Here is a 24,255-nt window from a genome sequence, read left to right on the forward strand (position 1 = left end):
GACTGGTGTATGTAGAACAGTCTTCTTTTGCAAGTTATGTTAAGACTTGACCACCAGTCAGACGATGGCGCCGAAAACTATGCCTCCGATTATCGACAAAATGAAATTGGAAATAAAAATTAAACAAAATGTCCATGAAATTCTGAAATGTTACTATAGATATAAACAATTTTCAACCTTTTCCCAATTTTAGAAATTATTTTCCATTAGAAGTGCCATTGGAAGTTACTTCCATCTTGATTACAGTTTCTTCCTGGGAACGGACACGTTCGGTAGACACTGTTAAAAAAAAAAAACAACAAGTCTATCTTATGATATGAACTGTATATGAAACAACGAGAAGCATTAGACTCTAATTTCTGACAATCCTTCACTTGCTGTACCTATTCGTTGCTGAATAGTCTTTCCTGCGCATGGTGGAAAATCCCAAATAAGATTTAATACCATTCTTTTCTTATTAGCTACTGGCCTCTAAATAGCGGATCTAACGGTGGGCGGAATACATAGACGGCCACGACAACTGCCTCATGTAAGGGGCCCCATATTGGGAGATTCTCAGGAGTTGCTGCATGAAAAGAAATCGTACTCGGGGCCCATGATGTTCGTGTTGCCCCTTTGAAGGATCTGCACGACCCAATACGTCCTGACCAGGAAACAGTTTTTGCATAAAGAAGCAAACAAATATGAATATGTATTTTTAACAATATTTTTAACGTGATTTAAATCAGTAAAGGATAGATCGTCGTCTTCAGAGGAGCACGGTAAAATCATAGAAAACAAATTTTGAGACAATTAGTTCGAAGCAGTAAACAACCGGAATCGGTAAAAAATCGAGCCCAAATTGCAGGTTAAATTTAATGTGTTATGCCATGCATCTTTAGAAAAGCTATGAGAAAATTAATTTTTTGTACACCCCGATTAATTTATACGCTTACCCAAGTTCTATTTACTGCTTAACATAGTTCTTCAGAGTGCTCATAAACACTAGAAATTCACAATTCACTTTTATACGAGAAATTCTCTCTATGTTCTAGTATACCAAAACGAAATCAAAAATCAGTTGAAGAAACTAAAACTAATATTGAAATTTGCCTAAAAATTGCAGGAGAAGATCATAAATATATGGGAAAATGTCTAAAAAATAGTAGCCGTATTGCTGTAATTTCCTTAGTATTAAGAAAAAAATCAACAGCGAGCTAAAACGTAACAACACAAAAGCCAAAATTATTCAACTTAAGATGCTTTGAATTGCATTCGAAACCATTACTTCCAGAAACACTCATAAACCAATCACACAATAATTTAATGACTTTGCAATGAAATCGTTTCTAATGACTTCGCCAAGAAGAGCCCTCGTTTTTCATCCTCACCATTTTCCCCTGCAGCACGCTTTACACAGAGTTCACATCCTTTTCCGAAAGAAATTACTGCAGCATTTTGCTCAAATGTGTGCAAAATATAGCTCGCACCATCCAAACCGACAGCCACTTTCACACTCTCGAACGCGAGGCAATTAATTTTTAAACTACTCCCTTTCTGCCGTTTTGCTTTTAACTTGCGGTGACCGGTATGGGGTAGAAGCTTTTCATCCAGCCTGTCCAAATCCATCTTCAAACCACCCCCTATCCCCCGTCATTCACCACCGCCGTTAAGTTGAATGAAAATGTTTTAATTTAAATTTTCATCGACTGAGCACACCTGAGAACCGCAGAATTTTTTGTTTTTTTTTTGTGTTCACTACACAGCTGGGTGTACGCTCTTGCTTTGCGCCCGGTGTGATTTTATTGCAAGGCAAGTTGTGTGTCTGTATGCTGCTTTTTTTTTTTTTTTTGGTCCGTATCAAACAGTCGGCTTTATGAATGTGAACTTTCACCCGGACTTCATGTATCGCGAGTTTGCTTGAGTGGGGTGATGGAGAATGGCGAGCTTTTCATCGTTGGTTTTGCTATGAGGAAGTTATCTTGCCTTTTTTTTTTTCATTTTGAGGATGGTTTGGAAATGAGTATGCAAAGTGCTAATCAAAGGAAAAATTTATTGGACTTTTTTCGGAACTTTTCTAGTTGATGTTTTGCACCTTTGTTTTGCTACTAGAACTATGTTTCACCCAGTTTGGTAAACCGTACTAGGATGATCATAGTTTCTATTTTGAACTAACAAAAATCCCACACCAACGAATAAGTTTTTGGTATGAACAAAAACGATTGTTTCACCGAAAATCCATATAATAATCTTGTTTTTCACATCGGTACACTAAGCAAAAAATGTTTGAACCCATATTTACCTTCAGGTCAGCGACGGTGAAACATAGTTTCTCATAGTTCCATCATCACATACTGAAAGCAAATTCGTGTATGCTACAAAATTCTTTAAAATAGAATATTTTCCTCCAGAAACATGCACACGACTAGGACGCAAAAAGCAGTATGATCCTTTGACTTTCGGAAAGCAAAGAGAAAATGTTTAAAAAAACCAGCACTCCACTTACCACCAGCTCGCGGTCGGCTATGATCGTTCCGAAGGTAATCGACATTACCGGACCCATCAGTGGGGAAACCAGCATCGCGGCCACAATGTTTGGTGCATTATTTTCCACCAGTCCTAGGGCGGCTAGTGAGCTGCACCGCGAAGTGAACGAGAGCGAAAGAAAGCCAAAAAAAAAAAAAAAAGAATCAAATATGCTAAAAAGATGCTCCATACGAGCGTAAGTGTTCGAGAGCGAACAGCCAAGCGCTTTGTGACGGAAACCATTTGGCTGGTTCACCATCCGGAAGGTGATTGTGGTGTGGTGCTTTGGCGTTATGCACCGACAGTACTTACTCTGCCGTGACGATGAGCAGCAAGTAGTCGAACGATAGTGAACCGCCGGCTCGCACTCCATCAACCACCTGCTTCACGGTGAGCTTCGAGCGGATCGAGTCGACGAAGTTGTTCCATTTGGAATTTTCCTCACACTCATCCCTGTTTAAAGAAGAGAGAAAAGGAGAGAGAGAGAAAAAAAGAACAAGCACACATACACACGCGCACGTACATACACATGTTTGAACGTTTAATTAAGCGTCATCTAACTGTCGTTCATCGGACTTCCGCTACAGAATCACTTGCTAACTTAAAGGACATTTAATTATCGCCCGATGACTGAGCGTTTAATCCTTATACGGTCCTTGGGGGAGGACAACGTCAAAATGCGTTCGAAAGCTGGCAAGGGAAGGTTTAATTAAAAGTCAACTAGCGCGCTGTGATCCCCGTTACTATACATCTCCAAGGATTAACTGACGAGCAGGAAAAAGGTTTCTCCTCATGCGAATAAATAAGGGAATTAATATTCACCCAAGGTGGGTGTATATATGGGGAAACTCAAATCCCCCCGAACAAAATACGCCCTATACCCGTTCGATGGATATCCCTTCAAGGTTCGGTTCTTTTATCCACAACTTGAAGCAGATGTAAGGCAAGAATATTGAATTCAACGCGACGCAGCTCTTGTTTCTTTTTTTATTTTTTTCATTACACTTTTCAATGCTGATCTTGTTACTTCCTGCATGCACATTGCAATGTTGCACTGCGTACAGCGTACGTGAATCTAATCAAATTATGCAAATGCACATCGACAATAACTGTGCCGAGAGCTGTGGAATGGAAGAACACTATCAAACAAAGACAAAAGGGCGAAGAAAAGAACTAAGTGGCAGCACATGTAAAAATGGGACATAAGGAACAGAAAAAAAAATGCTAGTCGCTTCCGACGAAACAAAGCTTTTTCAGTAGCATCAAACCAGTCGCTAGCGTTGAAGAACTTCTAAAAAGAGAAGGCAAACAGCATAAGAGCAAAAGAGCGTACAGAGGACAACTTTTTTCCTTGGACAAGTCGCTACTCTTCATTTAAATAATAGTCAGCGACTGGATAGTTTCCAAAACGAGAGACATTGTGGGTCGGACGTTGGTTGCGTACGGAAAGGATGGAAAAATTATGATAAAAGAAGCGGTGGTGCAGGTCAGAAACGGGAAAAGCTTACCCGTATTCATCTTCGTTGCTGGTATCATTGCAGCCGTCGTAGCTGACGCTGCATGGAAGAACGCTGAAAGAAAAAAAGAATTAAAGATAAAGTTTTGAAATTTTTGATACATTTCTTCTTTTTCTGTTGAACAATATTTTTTGGTACACAACGAGGGTTTTTAACTAGAATTTAGATAACCAAATCGGTCCTTAAAATGCAAAACTGGTTTTAAAAAAAGTACAAAGCTTTCCCACAACTATGCATTGCATAACTGCAGGCGCATCATCTGACAGATACGATCGAGCTAGTCAACTAGCACCTTTTTTGTATAATTTACCTTACGCTGGAGTTGTACTTCACACCGATTCCTAGCTCCGTTAGGCAGTGGAGAGTAGTTTCACAAGGATCACCAGCTGCCAAGGGAAAAACCACCTGATAGTACTGGCCATCCTTGTCCGGGTGCCATATAACGCGTTCGACATCTAGCTTCTTAAGCAGCTCGTCCAGCACCTAACGAGCGAAGATAAGAAGCCTTTTAAGATTTTGTTTATTTTATATGGCAATGTTTTACTTCTTGTGCTGAAAATATTTTCATTTGGAATTTCCCCTTTTCGGATGTACCTCAAACATATAAAATACCCAAATACCCAAAATAACCAAACCCGTGCAAATCCCAACATAACAGCCGAACTTTGTCACCTACGAAAACATCGACCGACCGGCCGAGAACCATCCAGGGAAGCTGCAAAGATTTATATCGTCCATCCGTGTGTCCACGCGCAAGTTCACCGTTCCAGAACCGTTAATGAAGGACGCCGAGTGGCAGCTGTGTGTGTGTGTGTGCAGTTTTTCACGGAAAATCCTCAACGATGCGGTCGACGCCTGGTTGCCCACCGTCACACGCTAACAGCAGCTTGATAAACGGGTTGTGTTTGTTTTTGCGAGAGGTTCGGGTTTTGCTTGAGCGCTTACCTTTTCCAACGGTGCTGATCCACCATCGTTCGGTGGTCCTTTTATCGCGTTCGCCGCACCGTACGGTGGTTTAGGTGGTTTCGCTTTGTTTGCCGTACGACGGCCCTGTGCTGCGTGTTTGTCACGCAGCTCAACCTCAAGCCGAAGGACTGCATTTCCGACTGCATTGTCTACGGGGTTGGCATTTGTGCGCTGCCCTCTCGGACCGTGGGGCACGTTTTCCGGGAGATTTATATTAAGATTACGTGCCGGCTGATGGGACGGTACTGGTGGTGGCAGCTGTTCATTATTTGGGGCATAATTTATTCCTATCAAGAGGGGACAAAAATGTTGAAACGATGCATTTAATCTTTGACACTAATTTACTGGTACCTTGGCTAGCATTATACATTTAAAAACGCAAAGCAAAGCATATCAATTGAATAAAATAGAATATTTAACGTAGGACCGCTTAACGACGCATTAAAGAAGCATCTACTCGTTTGAAAGTAAAGCTGCTTAACTGTTGCTGATAAACCAGAACGTGTACTTAAAACGATACAAAAAAATCGTGTTAAAAACACCTTCACTAAATAACAACAAGCACAAGACGCAATCAACAGTTGTAACATTTTTTCCGGTATCTGATGCACCCTAACTACCTGTACTTTCCTTGTGCAGTTTTGAGGCTGAATTTTATTTCGAAATTTCTATCCCTCCCTACGATTGCACACGAAAGCTCCACCACTGCAACAGAATCAAACTGCATTCGCTATCAATTCCCCATTTCTAGTAGGTGCATCCATTAACAATATCATTTCGTCCTTCGCTGCACACAACGTAGAGTCGGTTCACTGCCAACCGTTGTCCATGCGGGGCCCCAAGTCGAAGTGAGTCGGTACCGCCTGGAGCGATGGACGATTTGTTTTCGCCCGCTCCAATCCGCTACCATTCAAAGACGGTGCAAAAGTGGAGCAAAACTCATCTGCAAATATTTACCCAACCCAGTGCCCTCGGCAGTGCTGAATGTTTCCGCTTTATGAAGCACGAAGTGCACCCTGATGGCGCTTTTCCTTTCAGCGCGGTTCGTATTTCCTTACCTTGCGACGGATGTAATAGTTGCTAGATGATTTCTATTTCTGTGCGTGTTTTTTTACTCTATTTTTCATCTCACGTTCGCGCTCCCGTCATATTTATTTTCTTCCCCTTTTGGCAAACGAAAAGACTTTTCGCATCAAATGAAGAGCACCACCGAATCGAATAATCGAAAAAAGGCACCGATAGTAAATGCAACAAAAAACTTCCCGCTTTTCCGATTTATTTTTCCAAATAAAGAAAAACTACACCCGCACCGAAAAGACAGAACCTAGTTCTTGTACCGCGAAATAACAACGTAAAGGAACGAAATGATAAAGGCGCAAGTGAAAGATATTTACCTACAGAGTTCCCGGTCCGGTTCTGCTGTTCCGGGACAGCTGCATCGCCGATCGACGACGGAAAGGAATTTTATTTTTCCGCACTACCAAACGGCCAAAGCCAAACACAATCAAGCTTCCAGCCACAGATGCATGGAGGTTAGCGTTGCCTTTATTCTCGCAGTCAACATTCTACCTCGATAGATTCCTGCTGAATTCATTCCTTTGCACAAGGTGTAGTCTACCATTGTGTTCGTCCATCTAGCAGATGCAGTTTTGGGTGATTTTGACCCCCCTCTAAATAAAGTAAGAAGCAAGTTCATTTGCCTGCTTTCAGGGCATGCCTGCCCGGAAGCTCACCATCAGGAAGTAATCACTCGGCATTCAAAGAATCGTAGGTTTTTGGTGCCGGTTCTTTGAAATATTTGACTGCAATCATTCTTTTCATTTACGAACGAAACGATGCATTCAAAAACTGCCAGTAGGCACAGCAGGGTGGATTCTGTTGAGCATAGCACACAAGCTTTCATGCTCTGGATCATTTCGGTGTCGATAGGAACTTTTTTTGAATTTAGTCGATAAGGAATAACTTGGATCATTTAGTTCGTTACGTTGTTAAACCTAAAATCTCCCAAAAAGCTATTTTCAGAAACAGTTTTTAACAAAATGACTAAAACATTCCTGATAAGAGTTGGGTTCAATGTTTCGGCATTCTTCCATACAATGTTAGCTACTGTTTTTAAACCAAACTTTCATGTAGCTATTCCTCAAAGAGACGGTAGCCGGTAAACAGCACTTTGGAAATATTGCCACTATGCCTAGATTTACACTGGAAATAGGAAGATTGCTGTTGATAAAAATCTTACTCTATCATTCTCAAGTCAATTTAATGACTTTAATTGGTGTTTTGGTGCTTTACAATATTAAAATTTAAAATTAAAAGGCCATAAACAACTTGACCTCTGGATCAGCCACGCTGTGATCTTCGTGTACCGTGTTTTTTGAGTCAAAAGTCAGCACCGACTTAAAAAAAAAAAAACATATTTAGATTCGCTGCCAACATGCTGTCATCTGCATGAAAGTAACCAACAAATTATCCAGAAGAAAATCACGCAAGAATTTCTAAGATTTATCCGATTCGAGCTACAATCTTGGGATGTGAGGCAGGATCATGGGGGATATTGTGCGTTATTTGTAATCGTGTCGTTGAACCAGCGCGATTCTGATACACATACTATTACTATTTGTGGCTGGGTATCTCTACGCTACAAATGTTATGCCTGCTATCTATTGGTTTACGGAACTTATTTATACTACGTTGTGTGATAGTCATTCCTCACAGCAGGGGAACGCTCTGGATGGTATTCTTACCCCTGCCTGTTAAAGATCAGCACCGCTGTCATCTCTACCACTTTCTGGAGGCCCTTTTATTTGTTCTTTGTTGCCTACAACGTGTTAAATTACTATGTATATATCCAACGACTTTCTTTATTCCTATCATCTAAGCGCTATTAATATGGCAAGTAATCATTTAGATAGCTCACATTACCTAGCAGAAGAAGAAAATAACAATTCCATGTCTAGAAGCTGACAACATTACATCATACCATACATCAAACAATATTTAGTAATTTAGTTACAAATCCTAATAATGATTAAGGTTTTGAAAATTTGCATATGAAAATTATCCTGAACTGTTAAACACTTCAACAGAAAGAAAAGTTAGAAGTTTTCTCAAGAAATCTTAAGGATCCAGAACAGTTTTCCAATGACAATCCATAAAAGGTAAAACATAATTTTAGCAAAATTAAACAGATGATTCGCAATCTTTCATTTCATATTTCAACAACAAGAATATAAATTATTAACGAATACTTATACCACCATTTGTTGTCCATATACGAAACAGGGGATACTTTTGCATACACAAAACCCTCGTATCTAATAAACGTTGAAGTCTCCATCCAACGCTTTGATCCCGTTAATGAAGATGTTTGTTAGATTGTTCGCCAACCTTTTCCCTTCCCTCTGCGCTAAGTGTTCCACAATCCCGCAGCCCTTGTGCGAAGGTTGCCATTCATTTTCGCTGAGTACATATTTAACGACGACAAAGAAAAACAGGCAAACCCTCACCCAACGGTCCCGAAGAACCAGTGTGTGTGTGTTTGGTCTGGTGGGTCACCTGAACCCTGAATCTATTCTTAAGCTACGGGGGCAAAAGCATAAGCATAAGACGAATGTGCAATGGGCTAGCGTTCTTACCGTTAATTAACGTCCTTTCATAATTTGCCGTCGGAACACAAACAAGAAATACCACTCCAGGCATCGTTTAGACCGTATGCAAAAACCTTAGCCCCCGGGGAAAAAAGGTTCGGGAACGGTTTCGCACAGATCCGTCCGGAGCGTGCTTCTTGCTGTGGGGTTATGAGTTTAATCCGCTTACTTCCTGCATCAACGCATGCATTCACTGTTCACAGCACACGGCACACGGGTGCAGATATTCTTCTCCGGCACAATGGTAACTTCACGGTGTGTTGCTTTCAGCTGGAGTTGTTTTTAAAAGCAACGAGTGTTCACGCAATTACAGCTCAATTTTCGCAACAGAACTTCATTCGAGTTTCACTTGCTGTAGATTTAGCACACCAAACACAAAAGAGTGAGCAGTAAAGAAAAACAAATTTTGTTGAAAAACTTTTTCCTAAAAGCGCGTGTTTGTATGGGTCCAACCAACACTAAACACGTTCAAAACATTTCCACATTTTCCACCTACATGTTTCCTTGAGATGTTAAAAGTTATTGAGCTTGTACACTTTGGCTGTACCCAGTGGCACAATTTCTACACGGGTTCGGCCTTAAAACAGGGTAACAATTAAATTATCTTTCCCACGGAAAAAACATCAAAGCAAACAATTAATTTTTGACAGTTTTTCACACACACACGCACGAACACCCACAAATCCACTCCATTCTCGTGAAAGCAACTCGTGTGCAATCGTCATGCAAATAAATGGCGCAGGAAAGTGTTGCGCGCTTACGCAAATTGCGTACTAAGACGGAAAACTTTGTCGGAAAAGTTGGCGTCGAGATCGGTGGCGGGAACAAGCGCGAGAACAGCGGTTAATGTTCCCCGAACCGGGGAGCTTAAGGGGTAGGTATGGTGTGATGTTTTTCATCACATCTTGCTCGTCTTCCAGTTCCGTTCCCAATCACGCCCAACGCCAACAGTTCACTCTTTGTGGCACTCTGTACAGGCACAACGGAAAACGATAAAGTTATTTCACCAGCAAGCGCGCTTTCAAAGGTACGAGAAAAATCTCCAAAAACTTTCCTTTCAACCGTCATCCGATTCTGAGCTTTTTCGGTTAGGAAAACGTAATACGCTACGTTGCGATGATGGGATGACGGGTTCTCGCGAACCTTTGATCACGCCGAAATGTTGCTATTTTACTACCTCAGGATGCTTTGGAAGCGATTAACCACCGTAAAGATTGAAGACGAGGTTTCCTGTTCTACTGGAGTAGTTGCCGATCCTTTACGGTTTTCTTTTTTTTATCGTAAACCTCAAAACCCTCCTCCAGCAGAAGTTCACTTGTCACGCTACGGAACTCACAACTGGACTAGCTATTCGTTGCGGACTCGAAAGTTTTGCGCTTTCCGGTCACAAAACATCGTCCGGCTAATTAATCTGACGAGCTACCCAACCAACGTCAGTGGGGCGCTGGAGGTAATTATAGTTTGTATGTGAAAAGTGAAGAATGCACTAGATGCTACCTTTTTTCCTCTCTTCTTCTTCAACCTCCTGTTGACCGTAATCTGTTGCAAAAGCTGCTACGGTCGCTACGATTGAAAACCGCCCGATAACAAGATAAAGCAGGAAAAACACAACAAGTTGTCACCGAATCAACATTGAAAGAGAACAGATTTTTATGCCATACGAAATAATCGTCTATCTTGCTACGAGCACCAAATATCCCGCTGGGACACAATATAAGCAACACATGTTTACACATAGGCTCGGTCGGTGGGATATCTCTCCCGCACTACCCAGAAGGATTGCAAACACCAAAACAAACATGAACGTCCGTAAAGAATCCTTGTTCTGGTATCACTAGAATGATGATTCTTCAAACTAGGAACTTCACTTAAGCCTGGGACAGGTGCACGGACACACGTCCCGAGAATGATCGGATGAAAGCATTAAAAAAGGACTTCGAAAGAGGATTGTATGATTTGAAGTGCAATATTTACGCGCGTGTGTGTGTGTGTGTGTGTGTGTGTATGCTTATGTGTGGGTATGTCTAAAGTAGTTTGATTTGATTATAAAGAAAGTTAAACATCAAAACCTTTCAGCTGACAATCCGATCAAGGGGCTGTTGAGTATTTAAGACTGTACTACATTTAAAATGAATTATTTACCTCTCATCATCATTTGTTCATCCGAAGGTCAGAACATTGCAAAGGAATAAAAGCACATTTTAAAATGACGGTGAAAAAATACTTTCAGTTTAGGTAAATCTTTCGCGCTGCTTCATGTAAATAAAAATTATTTATTAGTTGCTGTCAATATCTTGGTGGTAACAAACTCCCATCTCAAACTGGAGAAGGTGATAGCAACGATAGAAGCGTTTGGCAGAACGACAGAGGCGAAGCTGAACGTGGAAAAAACAACGGCACTAGACATAGGACACATTACATCAACAACCACTCCGAAGCATGTTCCGTGGCTGCGAGAAGTAGAAAGATTGCGCCTTCTTGGCATATTGTTCACTAACAATATACGGGAGACCTTTCTTACCTATGGGACGGATCTCTTTCTGGGTATTCGAATCTCATTGACCCAATTGGCCCTTCCACGCAGTCGAGGCGGCCTCAATCTCCACATTCCCCCACATTGGTGAATCGGTACGTTGCTGAGCAGGGATGCCTCAACATCGGGGCTCAGCACATGGCTTGTGTTGGGCATCCTCCGAATATAGGCTCCATTGCCACAACGTATCCGTGCCATCGAACAGCAATCCAGCAGCTTAGCTTGCACACCATCCAGCACCTTCTATCTCTACCAAAAGATCGCAGCAAATGATGGTTGACTGACTTCCAGACTCCAAAGTGGCTATGAAGTCTCCTTCTACGCGTTAGTGATGGAAAACATCACCAGGTACAAACTTTCTTCATCAGATCAACGCTCGATGCTGTATCTGCTGGTGCACAAGGTACCACACGGACTGCTGCTCGACAGGATGAGTCGGGCTCCTTCAGCCTGTTCATTCTGCCTCCCAGATAGAGACTCTGGAGCACAAGTTTGCCCTGTGCTCTAGGGTGTCTAATGCTTACAGCCTACCGATGCAGGCTATGGAAGCCATCGCCCCAAACACACAACCTCAACTTCCCTTCCCTACTCTTACCTTACCTTAAGTCACATTAGCTAAAGTAGGAGAACTCCCAACTCACGTTTGTTTGCAAACTACGTCATCCAATTTGTCGGAAACAACAATGCTGCGATTGATCAAAATGTCCTTAAACATGTCGTCGCTATATACTACATCTCACTTTTTTTTGTTAACTTATTTGTAAGTTGTTCTAAATAAATTATTTTAATTAAAAAATAAGGCAATAATGCTTTAAAAATCACATAATTTAGGGCTGAATTAATTTTAAAATAAAAGTTCAAAATGAAACAAGAATGGGTCAAAACGTTTAAAAGTGTTTCAGAATTCAATCTTTTAAATCGCTCACGCGATTCTTCATAAAAAAAAGTGTTATAATGACATAAGTCCACTTATTCCTAAATATCATAGTCAGCAAATTTTACATCAAAAGGAACGAATAATTGATTCACGTAAGAAAACTTAAAAAGTATCATGAGAAGAAATTAACTCGCGTCAAAAGTGATACCGTCTAGACACCCTGCAACTATGAAAAGTCCTTTCAATAGAAAGCATTACAGCACCTTTCATCACACCAGCGCCTAACTCTAAACGGTAAACGCATTTAAACCTAACGATCCCCCAACACAACCTCAAAAGAATCCTCCGAAATGCGCTCTGAGCCCACACTTTCCTTGGGTCGATTGCTGTCCGCTGCGGTAGCAATTCAGTGAGGTGCATGCTTGTTGAAAATCGTACCTCCAGAAAGGAGACGCCCAGTCCTTTTCACTGAAATAAAGCTTAATGATGAGGTACAAGCGTACAACAACAGTAAATGGTTTTCCACGGTACTGGCACCTACTGGAACCGTCGAAAGAACGCTTGATGCACTTGCACATTGTTTACCTTTTTGATTTTCCGCGAAATTTTCGTACGTTGGTCCGCAGGCTGTAGGAGCAATGGATTTTTCGCTCTTATAAAAAGGATTTTTTGTTGCTATTTTTGCTTGTGGGTTGTTCGAGAAAAACAGGTTAAACGACATTCACCACGCTTTCGCTACCGGCAAGCATCGGTACATCAAAACCTTCGCTTCCGCGAAGAGTGTGAGATGGTTTGCTTGTTTGTTGCGAACCACAACCGCTAATTGAAGTATTTGTCGTGTGAAAACAGCCAGCCAGCAACGGCCACGAACGGCACACCGACCGTGGCGGCTTGATTTCCACTTAATGAGAACAACCACCTGACGGGCCGGCCCCGAAACCATTTCAGACATCCCGTGGAGCTGTTGGGCTGAGTGATTTCACTCTTCCTGCTTCCATCGCTTCGTTTAGTACGGCGCCGGGCCAGTTTGTGGCACAGGAAAAAAAGGGACAAAGAAAACACAAAATCTGACCTGGCAGCTTGACACTGGAGGTGGAACGCGTGAAGTCAGAGCCAGGTTGAACGTACGTACACCGGCACGGGAATGTCGGTGCCCGGGCTGATGCTGGCTTTTTGCATTTGATAATTAAACGAATATGCTAATTAATTTTCTAGATCACGTCAAAAGCAAGCCCGTATTCTCCCCCAAAACGAACGCTCGTTCGCACACATGAAAGAGATCCGCTTCTCGAAGGGTATGGGTGAGCCCGCTTGATCGGCTGTTTCGGTCATAACCTGTGCTCTGCCCGCCTTGAATTCCCGCAAACGCCCCGTAGGGCAGATGGAAGTGGATGTAGAGGAAGTGTTGTGACTTGTTTCAAAACACGGCGGTGCTGCCATTTCGAAACAGTGGCATATTGTAGCGTGCTAACCACCATCAGCATGGGAACAAAACGCGCGTCGACAATGTTTAAAATCAGCAACATTAAACTGCGTGCGGTGTGGTCGGAGTATGCGTGACTGTGCGTTTTCCGTTAAAAGAGACGTCGAGTGTGTGAGTGAAAGACTTCTGATTTCATGTTTTAGTGAAAAGAACAAAATTATTGTTTTATCGTCTTGTTATTTATTTGTTTATATTGTAGAATGTCAGCTAAGTTATTATAATCGTATCGATATCTTTCGGAACGAAAATAAAACATGACACTCAAGATGTAACGTGGGCTTTCTTTGGAAAGGATGCAATGGAAAAATAAAATTTTTGTCATGTTTACCACGAGAAACATAATAATATTTTCATAATTTAAATTTATTTATTCATTGCTTTTGTTTTCCTAAGTTTTATTCGTTTGTTGGATTTAAGAAACCACCCATTTAATACCATTTAATAACTTTAATGTTAAATAGTTTTGCTGCAAGAAAACCAACAGTATATTATTCCAATGGAAAAAAAATGTTTGGAAATTTTCAAGTAGATGAATTTTTGTATATTGACTGCATTCCATTATTTTAATTCACGAGAACAAACAGAATCATTAATCAAACAACGGTTTTGTGGAATTCTTGTTTATACACACAAGATTATTTGCAAATACCGAAAAATTGAACTACGATTTATTGCGCGAACGTGACAAAAATAAAATAAACAGGCCTGCAAGAAGCTCTCGCTTTGGAAAAATTCACTCCAGACAGTGTAAACCTGTGCTAAAACATAACCCAACAAATTCTATCTTTTTCGAACTTTCCATTTCTTTCTTCTTCTTCTTCTTGGTTTAATGGCCTAATAGGTCATTTCGGCTACATAATTTCTTATTAGACTTACTGTTACCACACAGTTGGGTTGTCAGTCCTCATTACAGGCGAAAGGTCCGGATGGGATGTGAGCCCCGGTCAGGCCGTGTGAGACCGACGCTGCCCTTCCAATCGATTCTATGTCAGCGCTCAAATTTGTTATTATACTTCGATTGCTTTTCAAACCTCAACTTGGTATCTTCAAATACTTGGCATAAGCAATCGAGATGGAAGGAGGTCTTAAAAACACAAACAAGGCCAAAACCAAGGCCACACTTAAAAAGTTAGTCTGGTTTACTCAGAAAATATGCAACTTGTTCGACCCAATAATCCACCTTTACCCGGTAAAAACCAGTCCTGATTTATAACGTTACAGCGGAACTTGCGAGAGAATTCCAGAATCTATCGTTCTTCCTCTGAATGGTTCACCAACGGCAGATCTCGTATCCTGTTTATTCCCTCAGGAACACATCTTTCAAAGTAAGAAGCAGCTGCTTTAACGGTGTTTTACACCTTCACTTTTACTCCAGTGAATTTTATCACCAAATAATGCTATTTCATCTATGCCCCGTGTAGCAGATCACTGTTACACGATACACGTAATTGTAATCTGCTCAGAATTGTGATTTTATGATGCAGATTCAGGTTTATAACCATGTAAAGTTGAACTAGCTTGCTAAAGTTGTGTGTGACGACATCCTTTATGAGTACTCGGACACTTCGTAGCCTAAAACAAAATGTTAATATCGATCCACAAATCAAAGGAGGTATGAAAAAAACATGAAATATTGTGTGCCAAATCTTTCTAAATAAATTTTCATTAATTCTGGAATGCCATTTGAGCTTTCCTTCGATTGAATGAGATTAATTCGATTTTATTAATCACGTTTTAACGCCCATCAACGTGACCTAATTTATATCCATTTGTCTCTTCGCACGCTCTTAAAGATCATTACCACTTTATTACATTTGTCCTTTGCAATAATAATGCTTTTTCTAATAATAAACCATTTTATTTCATGTTTTTCATTGCAGATCAATCGCTTTTTGAGGAATTTCAATCTATCCAAAATCAATGACCTGGAAGTATTCACTACGAAGTGAGTAGAGTGGTATTATTTTTATTGCTACCTTTCACACACACACCACCCGTACCTAGGAAATAAAAAAAAAAAACAATTTTATTTTCCATCACCATTTTAAATTTGGCTTTGCCCAACGAAATCCCCACGAATGTCTTTAATAGCCGTCTGGCAATGCTCCAAAAACACCTTGCTTAATTACTTCAATCCAACGATAATTACCTACGTAACCAAAATCCCAACCAGCGGTCCTTAGATTCGCCTACCATACCTTTCCCGAGTGAGGCACGACGGGAAGCAACCGTTTGCTAATCTCATCGGCATTCGAACCCCCTACCTCGTTGTTTCGTTGGTACGTCCCAAAAGAAGTCATCACATTCCAGATTCGTTTGATCCTCTTGACCCGCGCGCATAAACGATGGCGATACACATCGTCACAGCTTTTTTCTCAATGTTTATAATATGCTGTACCTAATTATGTTGCATGCCCTCGGTACCTGTCCAACATCAACCCGGGAATGACAAGGTCCAATCAGCTGGGCGTCCGTGTGTATGTGTGCCTTAAAACTGGGGATGTTTTCATTGCGGATGCTTTCGTTTCGCAATTTATAAAAACACCATCCCATACCGTTACTGGTCGGCTCTTCTCGCGGAATCTTTTCTGTTCAGTTTATTCACCGTCCCAATTTCTTCATTCACAGGACAAACTCGATCCCTGCCGGAACCAGCGGTGGAGCGACGAGTACCAAGACTGGCACCACTGCTGCCGTTGGTGGTGGTGAGGTAATGTTTCAATTTTTCGGTCCCAAAATCGACTCCAGCCGGGTACGGGAAGCGATGGAAAAGATGACGGAACGAGGCCGAATCGGGAATGTGAGTCTGGTACCGGGGACGAAGCTTTCCTTTCGTCAGGATGTCGGTTTAATGCTGCAGGTAAGTTACATTTCTCGTTCACTGAAACACTCGAACCTCTCGACGCTTTCGCTGTTGGACGTTCTGGCATTTATTTTTATGGTCCCTTAGGAAGCGAGCTCTGGAGCGACGCTTATACTGCACTTTTGCACGGTTTTCTTTTTTTTTTTTTTTGACCAGTAGAACAAGACCTAACGTTAAAGTGCAGAGCCAGTTTTGTAAGTGCATGTTCCGAGAAGGTGCATTGGTTCAATTTCTACTTAGTCCTTATATGGAACGCAACTGCTTCACTCTCCAACGTTTCGCGAGTACATCATTGAAGAAGCAGATATACTTCCACAAGAAGTCCTTCCTCGAAACAACTGCGATTCGAGCAGCAGTAGATATTAACCGTTGAGTTGGACAAGCGTTTAAACTAGTTTGAGATTTAGTTAGTTGTTTAGATCAGCGAACCACATATCACGTTATAAGTTGGCATTGATTACGTTGCCGAAAAAACGTTGTAAAAAGTTCATGAAACGATTTGCTTTTAATTTAGATATCTATTCGACTATTGAAGAGAGATCAGAGATCAGAAAATTAAAACAGATAAAAATAAAAAAAATAATTTAGATATCTATAATAAACCTACTAGACTAGGTTTTGTTTTACTAACACCAGCTAAAAATGTCAGGAGAATTTACTGGCTCGGGCGTTTTGGATCAAAACCAATAAGTTATTCATTTTCTGCTTCCGTCAATTATTTATTTGCCTCGTGATATGAATCAATATGATTATTACGCCCTTATGGTTGGTCCTCTGGGGCTTTATTGTTTTATTTTATCCCATATTTAAACATTCTTCAATGTTTATCACTTCACTAGAATAGATCGCTCGTTCATTGGTATGTTTTAAATGCAAATAGGCTTTATGACATTAACCCTCAACATTAACATAATGCAAAGATTGATGTTGGTGTCTAATTTATTTACCTTTCATCCATTTCCCAACGGAAAATCGATAACGATGGCTTCCATCCTTCCATCCTAAACATCCAATTTTTGCCAGCCTCAGTTTACGTCAATTTATGCACAGATTTGAACCACCATTTTTGACCCACTTGGCGCAAGTGTCAGCAAGCTAAACCGGCACGCCGGGCAATGTATACCAATTTGTGTCTTTCGGTCAAAAATTGTAGCCTCTCATCGTCAAACCATTAACAAACGCTGTCTTGTGTCTTGGAAAATTGTACACTCTTTCTCACTTCCGGTGCCTAAATCATCCGGCAACTCAAGCACAGCTCCGTCCTCTATTCAGAGGTATCGTTCTTGCCACTTATAGCTTGCTCTACTCTCCTTCTCTTTACTCTCATTTCATCCTACGCTCTTCCGCATCCCACACAGTCGGTGGTCATCAATCAAAAGGGACCGATCCGAGAGAACACCGAGTTTATACTGTCCTGTGTGGCGCAGGGCTCATCAACGATGTCCTTCCGGTGGTACAAGAACGGCTACTTCGTGAACGTGACCAAAGCAACAAGGTAAATCGCTCGCCTCAAGCACATAGTCATCCGTGCGGTGCGGTGAGAGTAGAGACGGGGCTTCTTCTTTCTACCAGACCTACCGAACGCTTAGTTCCTTTTGGCTATTTGAGTCTCATCCATCATCTCGCGGAAACCGGACTGCCCGAAGAAAGGCCGACCGAAATTAGCTCAAAAACTCGCCCAAGAAAAAAGAACCCCAAGCCTGAAAGGACGACAGGATGTTCGCGTCCCGGAAAAGAAGAGATTCACGTCAAGCAGCATTGAGAGCCGTTGCTCTTGCTTTCGGTCCGTGTACTTGCTGAGATTGTACGGGGCTGGGTGGTAACCTCACGATGACGGTCTGATGTGGTTGAAACTTTAGGATTAGCTCCCGAGAAAGACACCACCACTGGACGGATGAAAGCCCAAAACCTTTGATATGTTAAACATGTCAGCCAGCCGTAACCCTCAGCGGTAAAGGGACAACATACCCGGTATCTGTCACCCACTCGGACCGGCGGCTGGGGGATTTTCAACAGATGATGTTATTTCTTCGGAACGCACAACAACCAAACTACCGCACTGCCCTAAACCATCCACGACGTTTTGTGCCACACGATCTAACAAATTTCTTTCGCTCTATCTTCCTTTCACTTGCTCATCCACAATGCACGGCACGCTCGGACACTGGACTGCTTTCGGGCGCTTTGGAACGTCATTATTAATGCAGGAACATGTGGACCCGACTGCTGCCGCTGGACTCCAAGGATCACTACACCGCCTTGCTCGGCATCAACCGGGCAAATCGTCTTGACGAGGGCATTTACACCTGCCAGGTAGGAACATAAGCTGTAATGAAGCGCAAATCGTCGAAACATGAGAGGATGGGAATCAAACCATAACATTTCGTAACAAAAACGTACAACAAAACACAAAAAAGTTCTCCAAATCTCACTAAGTTCTCAAGAAAAATGGGGTTAGTTTGTCGAAGAGGGATAAAGACAGTTTTTCGAGGAAAACGGAAAAGACTTACGAGACAAAATGCTCTGCAGACGTGGTGGTCTCAATTGGATTAGGATTTGATTGGATGGAACCTTTCTTGTACGGTTTCAGATTGAAGATGATAAGTAGAAGGGTTTTTATTCTCACACATGGACTGTAGATTCATTCATGCAATGTGAAGACGTTAGTGTGGAATTAAAGCATGTTGTTTGCAATCATGGTTACATTTTGGAAGTTAAAAAGCTTAACACAAGTGATAATGAATGTAATAAGGGGTGTGCTTGTCGTTTCAGAATTTTTAATTGATTCTTATGATTGACAAATGTTTAAATGCCTCGATTATTATTACTAACGACACTTCTGTATACGTCAATTAAATTATAATTTTTATTGGAAAAACAGCACGTGTTGTGTTTCGTGATTTGTTGTTTGGAGATAATAGTATAGGGAGACGGAAGGAGGGAAGGAGGGACGGAGCTCGAGTCTTTTACCATGTTCTCTAAGCATTAATTCAACACAACTGTTGTTTAGAACCTCAAAAAGTCACATTATTGAGGCCATTCACATAACAGGTTGGCTGATAAGTCCCCGATCTGACACATAGAATGCGCCGCTAGTATTAAATGCATATTATTTTTATATAGCACCAACCTTCAAATATTTCGTGTCAAAATTTGACGTCTGTATGTCAATTAGTTTGTGAGACAGAGCGTCTTTTGTCAAGCAACTTTTGGTTGCTTGACGAACGAAAAAAGAACGAAGAAGAAAAAAGTGTTGTTCGACCAAGACAACGCACCGTGCCACAAGTCATTGAGAACGATGGCAAAAATTCATGAATTGGGCTTCGAATTGCTTCCCCACCCACCGTATTCTCCAGAACTGGCCCCCAGCGACTTTTTCTTGTTCTCAGACCTCAAAAGGATGCTCGCAGGGAAAAAATTTGGCTGCAATGAAGAGGTGGTCGCCGAAACTGAGGCCTATTTTGAGGCAAAACCGAAGGAGTGCTACCAAAATGGTATCAACAAATTGGAAGGTCGTTATAATCGTTGTATCGCTCTTGAAGGGAACTATGTTGAACAATAAAAACGAATTTTGACAAAAAAATGTGTTTTTCTTTGTTAGACCGAGGACTTATCAGCAAACCTGTTAATTGCCAAGAACCAATCTGTAAAATTCTCTGTTTGAGTTTCAGGAATAATTTAACCTGAAAGTATGCAATATTTATTTTTATTTACTTTTTTTCTTTTGTTTAACACGTCAGCTGTTGCTAACGTGTTAAACAAAAAAACGTGTAGTTCCATTAGGCTCGGCATTGTACAACAATCCAGTTGATATGATTCGGCCCAATCGAAACAATCTTAGAAGTGCGGTGCAAATCTTTTTTAAAGCTGTACGTTAAATTGAGATTCTTATCCTAATCTAACAACCTAAGCCTGTCTTCAAGTGGTTCATTTGCATTTATTCAGGAATTTTCAAACATCCCTGAGTTTTGTTCATGAAACCTGGCGAGATCAACTAGTTTTGTAACGATTTCGAATGTATTCTGAGAGACGAAACACGAACCGGTTCACGAAATTTCGAAGAAGACATTAATTTACATATTTTAAAGTTCCTGGGAAAGAACACAGTTAATAAGCTTTTCTAAATTGTTTGGTTAGGTTATTTTTCATCTTCATTCTTTCATAGAACTTTGAAGATAATTAAAAATTCTCTACTATCATGTCTAGACAATTATCAAGAGCACATATGAAACGAACGATACTGCTTCTATTTTGTCGTAAAATTCTTTCCAGATTCCTACGAAATCATGCTTTGCGTCTAAATTAATTCCACGAAGCGTACATATGACACCCAGCAAAGGTTATGCATTTTACAATTCAAAGTTCACCTTTGAAAGGAAGCCCTTAAAAACAGTCCTCTAAGAAAAAAAAACCTGCCTCAAAGAATGAAATTTCTTTCGAAAAACTTTTCTTTGCAAATGCTGCGCCTGCAAATTAGTCCCAGCCCATCCACACCGGTACGCTTCAGATGCAGTGCAGATGGGCGAATAATTAGTGCCACCTTTAAATTATAATCTTTACCCAACAGGAAGAATATTTGAATGGTAACAAAATTAAAGCAAAATAAAAAGCACATCTCCACGTGCACACAAACCAGCGGAAACAAAAGCCTTTCTCGTTGACAGGTTCCAAAAATGGCCGTTTGCTTTTGTTGAGCGCAAAATGTCAGCATTACAACACTTCGCCGGAACAAACACCACACCGGAGCGGATGGAAGATTTCATTATTTTCTCTTTCCATTTCTTCGTCTGGCGGGAGCAAGATCCTTTTTTCGAGGTGACATTTTCCGTTCTTGCCAGCTTTCTTGGCTGTAAGCGGATGCGGCTAGTGGCACGTGCCACAACTTTTTCGCCGTTTCATAATATTCATTTTCATTTGCCACAGTGCGGTGAAATTTACAATTTAAATCGAAAAAATGTGGGCTTTTGCAACATCCCGACCGTACTGCTTTGTCTCTTAGTGGTTGAAAGGCGTGTTGTTTTTTTTTTTTCGTTCTTCGCTTGCAAAACTAACCGAACAATAGCGCCCATAGTTACTGCTAGATCTTATTTCTGATGGCCGGGCTTTTTCGCGACTGTAATTTTACCAATGCCAACCGCTCTTTCCGCTAATGCTTACTCACCTTCTTAGCGAACAGTGCCACATTCTTGCCCGGTGCTTTCCTTTGCCGGCGTACGAATCCGTACCGACCGGGCACATCCGGCACAGCCGAGACTAACGACTAATCTCCCTCTAAAAGACAAAAGAGCTGCGAAAGACGACGCAACCGTTAAGACACACCGTGGGCGAAGAAAATGAAGTGCGAATAATGAGCAAAGATTGCGTAAAATAGTTTCACTTTTGTGCGAATGACTTCTTCGTGCGGATTCCATTCCGCGGGCGGATAGATAGCTGTCTCTATTCCCGGTCGGAAAGCTTGATGAGCTCGTCTTCTCGGCTTTCCGGGGACCATTCGCTTCATTGCAGGAAAGAAGAAAAGCACGCAAATTTACAGCCAGCTGTCAAAACCCACTCCTGACAGTACGGTTAACTCACTTGCCAGCAAACGGACAGCTGTATCGGTGGGAGGCCAAGCACTGGTGTGCTTTAATTATGCAGCTTGTAATAATTAAAAATTAGAACATCTCGCGCTTTCGTGTTACTTTTGTCGAGTTCACGTCTGTCTGTCGGTGCAAACTGTTTCTTGTCTTAAATGTGTATCCGCCACACAAGGTCACCGCGAACGTTGCGCGTGTGACGCAAACTACGGATAGCCATTCCGTAGAATATGACCGAACCGAGGAATGGAGCGAACTTCATGCAATTTACGACGTCCCCAGGAGTAGGTCAAAACACACTTAACAATCATTAATGATTCGATTCGTGTTAGGGAATAATATTCGGGGTACAACATTTTTCTCATTGTACCGGAAAGCTACAGCGTTGAGGAATGTATTTGAAGTTGAAAACATTATCACAATCTTGACCATAGATAGACACAAAGTACGATGGTTGAAATGAAATGGTTCTGAAAGGGATACGTTTCGCTAAGGAAATTTTCTTCATCAGAAGAACCTTTTTTAGCCAGCCAACCGTCGGAGAAGCAGCCATCCGATGCTGCCCCAGAACGTCCAGCCGGCACCAAGCGAAAGCAAAAAGCTTTTATTTGATCCGCTTCTAGCAAGATGCAATCTTTCTTCGTGCTGAGCTTCTTGTTCAGTTTTGTTCTTAATTACATTTTTATGCAAATTGGTCTGTGCGTTTTGGTGTGTGTGTGTGTGTGTGTGTGTGTGTGTATATGTGACTGTGCTTGGCAGTCATGACGAGGGAGTGAAGAAATCCCATTTCGAAGAGATTATGTTTCTTCCTTTTAGAAGTCATTGTGCCATAGCAAAAGCTTTTGTCGAGCTTCTCTGATGATTTTAAAACTCGCACCAAAAGGACTAATGCAATGTTACGCTTGTAATGCGTAACGGTATCTAGTGGGATGTAATTAATATTACATTGTCGCTTTATTTTAAACTAATTATGCAAAACAAAGCAGAGCAGACTTTGAACCAAAGCTTCGCTTCTACCATGTGCATTGAATTGAACGCCTGAAACTATGCAAGTAATATTTTAAATGGACAGTTATTTGATTTTTGTGGTCAGCGATCGTCACTCCCAGATGTTGTGTATCATCCATTTTTTTAAATAATGAAAAAACTGTTTTTCATTAAATCTGTAAGTAAACAGGACATGAGCTTTTTAAACAATTATGTTATAATCACAATAATGGACACAAATGACAATACGGCGACGTGCCGCCATACTCAATAATAATTAAATAAATAACGACCACAAACCACGCTGCGCAAATGCATAGCGGCGATAAGCACACAACAACATTGAATCAGTTTTACGTATAAAATCAACCTACATTGTAATCGAGCCAACGTCAAATCACGGTCCGATTCTATTAACCGGAAATCAATTCCATTTCACATGTTTGCTTGTTCCAGTTCCGCCTCACTAGAATCCAGTTCAACTGCACACACCTATTGACCGAGAGTTGGAAAGCGAGAGCGAAAGAGAAAGAAAGAAACACCAGCTCATGTGTGCTTTTATCGCCTTTCCTCACTTCGGACCGCTTAGGTACCCGTATCTTTCATCGCACACATCGCTTGGAACATTGTAGTTTTATCTACGCCCGTTCCGAATTAAGAAATGGCCAACCGGTGCCAGGATCCGGTTGGTAGTGAAAACACACAGCGCAGCACAAGCAAAAAAGCGCAGCGTGGTAATAAATTACACACAATTTACCAGTGCACGGAATCAATTCCACTTAATTTAATTCAACAATCTCACCCTCGCTTCACTACTGGCCCAACGAACGAGCACTACGCCGGAGGCGCAGTTGCATTTGCCGCATTCGCAACCGAAAAGTGTACAACTCTCTCGCTCGCAGCTCAACCCGAAGCTTTCCCCGATTTTGCTAACCGGGACGCAGCATCTCATGACTTCTTTACGGTGCCTTTTCCACAGTTCAAAGCATCGTTGAGATTGAGATTGCAGCATGGTTTGTTCTTGGGCTCGGGGTGTGCTTCTTACTGAAGTGGAAAGACAAAAAACAGCTAAAGCAATCTTATAAAACCCTTCAAGGGTTGGAAGAAGTTTCGGTTCTTTGAAGATTGCATCTCTCGTGGGAAGTTATACCCTGTTCGGCACTCGGTTGCCTCGGTGCTTATGTTTCATTGCATTGCATTCATCTGCATCATCACTTAACTTCAAGATGCCCCGATGCAATTGAATGTGCCGTTGATGTTAAGAGGAGTAGTACAATTTGGAGCACTCGAAAAGGGGACAG

General features: G+C 41.4%; 3 protein-coding genes across 3 annotated transcripts in view; 1 reads left to right on the forward strand and 2 right to left on the reverse strand.

Annotated features, from left to right (window-relative positions):
• LOC126565821 (uncharacterized) overlaps nucleotides 1-8,737 on the reverse strand; it is a 33,555-nt gene extending 24,818 nt beyond the window's left edge. Inside the window, exons 1-6 of the mRNA XM_050223031.1 lie at nucleotides 8,624-8,737; nucleotides 4,968-5,275; nucleotides 4,333-4,505; nucleotides 4,014-4,076; nucleotides 2,818-2,958; nucleotides 2,486-2,615 (exon numbers count right to left, since the gene is read on the reverse strand). Coding sequence (XP_050078988.1) covers nucleotides 2,486-2,615; nucleotides 2,818-2,958; nucleotides 4,014-4,076; nucleotides 4,333-4,505; nucleotides 4,968-5,275; nucleotides 8,624-8,687 — 879 coding nt within the window. The 5' untranslated portion in view covers nucleotides 8,688-8,737. The remainder of the gene's footprint in view (nucleotides 1-2,485; nucleotides 2,616-2,817; nucleotides 2,959-4,013; nucleotides 4,077-4,332; nucleotides 4,506-4,967; nucleotides 5,276-8,623) is intronic.
• Nucleotides 1-24,255, reverse strand: part of LOC126564828 (protein pygopus) — a 341,232-nt gene that overhangs the window by 189,090 nt on the left and 127,887 nt on the right. The window lies entirely within an intron of this gene.
• LOC126565780 (uncharacterized) overlaps nucleotides 1-24,255 on the forward strand; it is a 136,743-nt gene that overhangs the window by 61,457 nt on the left and 51,031 nt on the right. The window contains exons 6-9 of the mRNA XM_050222988.1: nucleotides 15,409-15,473; nucleotides 16,157-16,388; nucleotides 17,750-17,886; nucleotides 18,599-18,704. Coding sequence (XP_050078945.1) covers nucleotides 15,409-15,473; nucleotides 16,157-16,388; nucleotides 17,750-17,886; nucleotides 18,599-18,704 — 540 coding nt within the window. The remainder of the gene's footprint in view (nucleotides 1-15,408; nucleotides 15,474-16,156; nucleotides 16,389-17,749; nucleotides 17,887-18,598; nucleotides 18,705-24,255) is intronic.

This window comes from Anopheles maculipalpis, chromosome 3RL (genome assembly GCF_943734695.1).
Source record: "Anopheles maculipalpis chromosome 3RL, idAnoMacuDA_375_x, whole genome shotgun sequence".
NCBI lineage: Eukaryota > Metazoa > Arthropoda > Insecta > Diptera > Culicidae > Anopheles > Anopheles maculipalpis.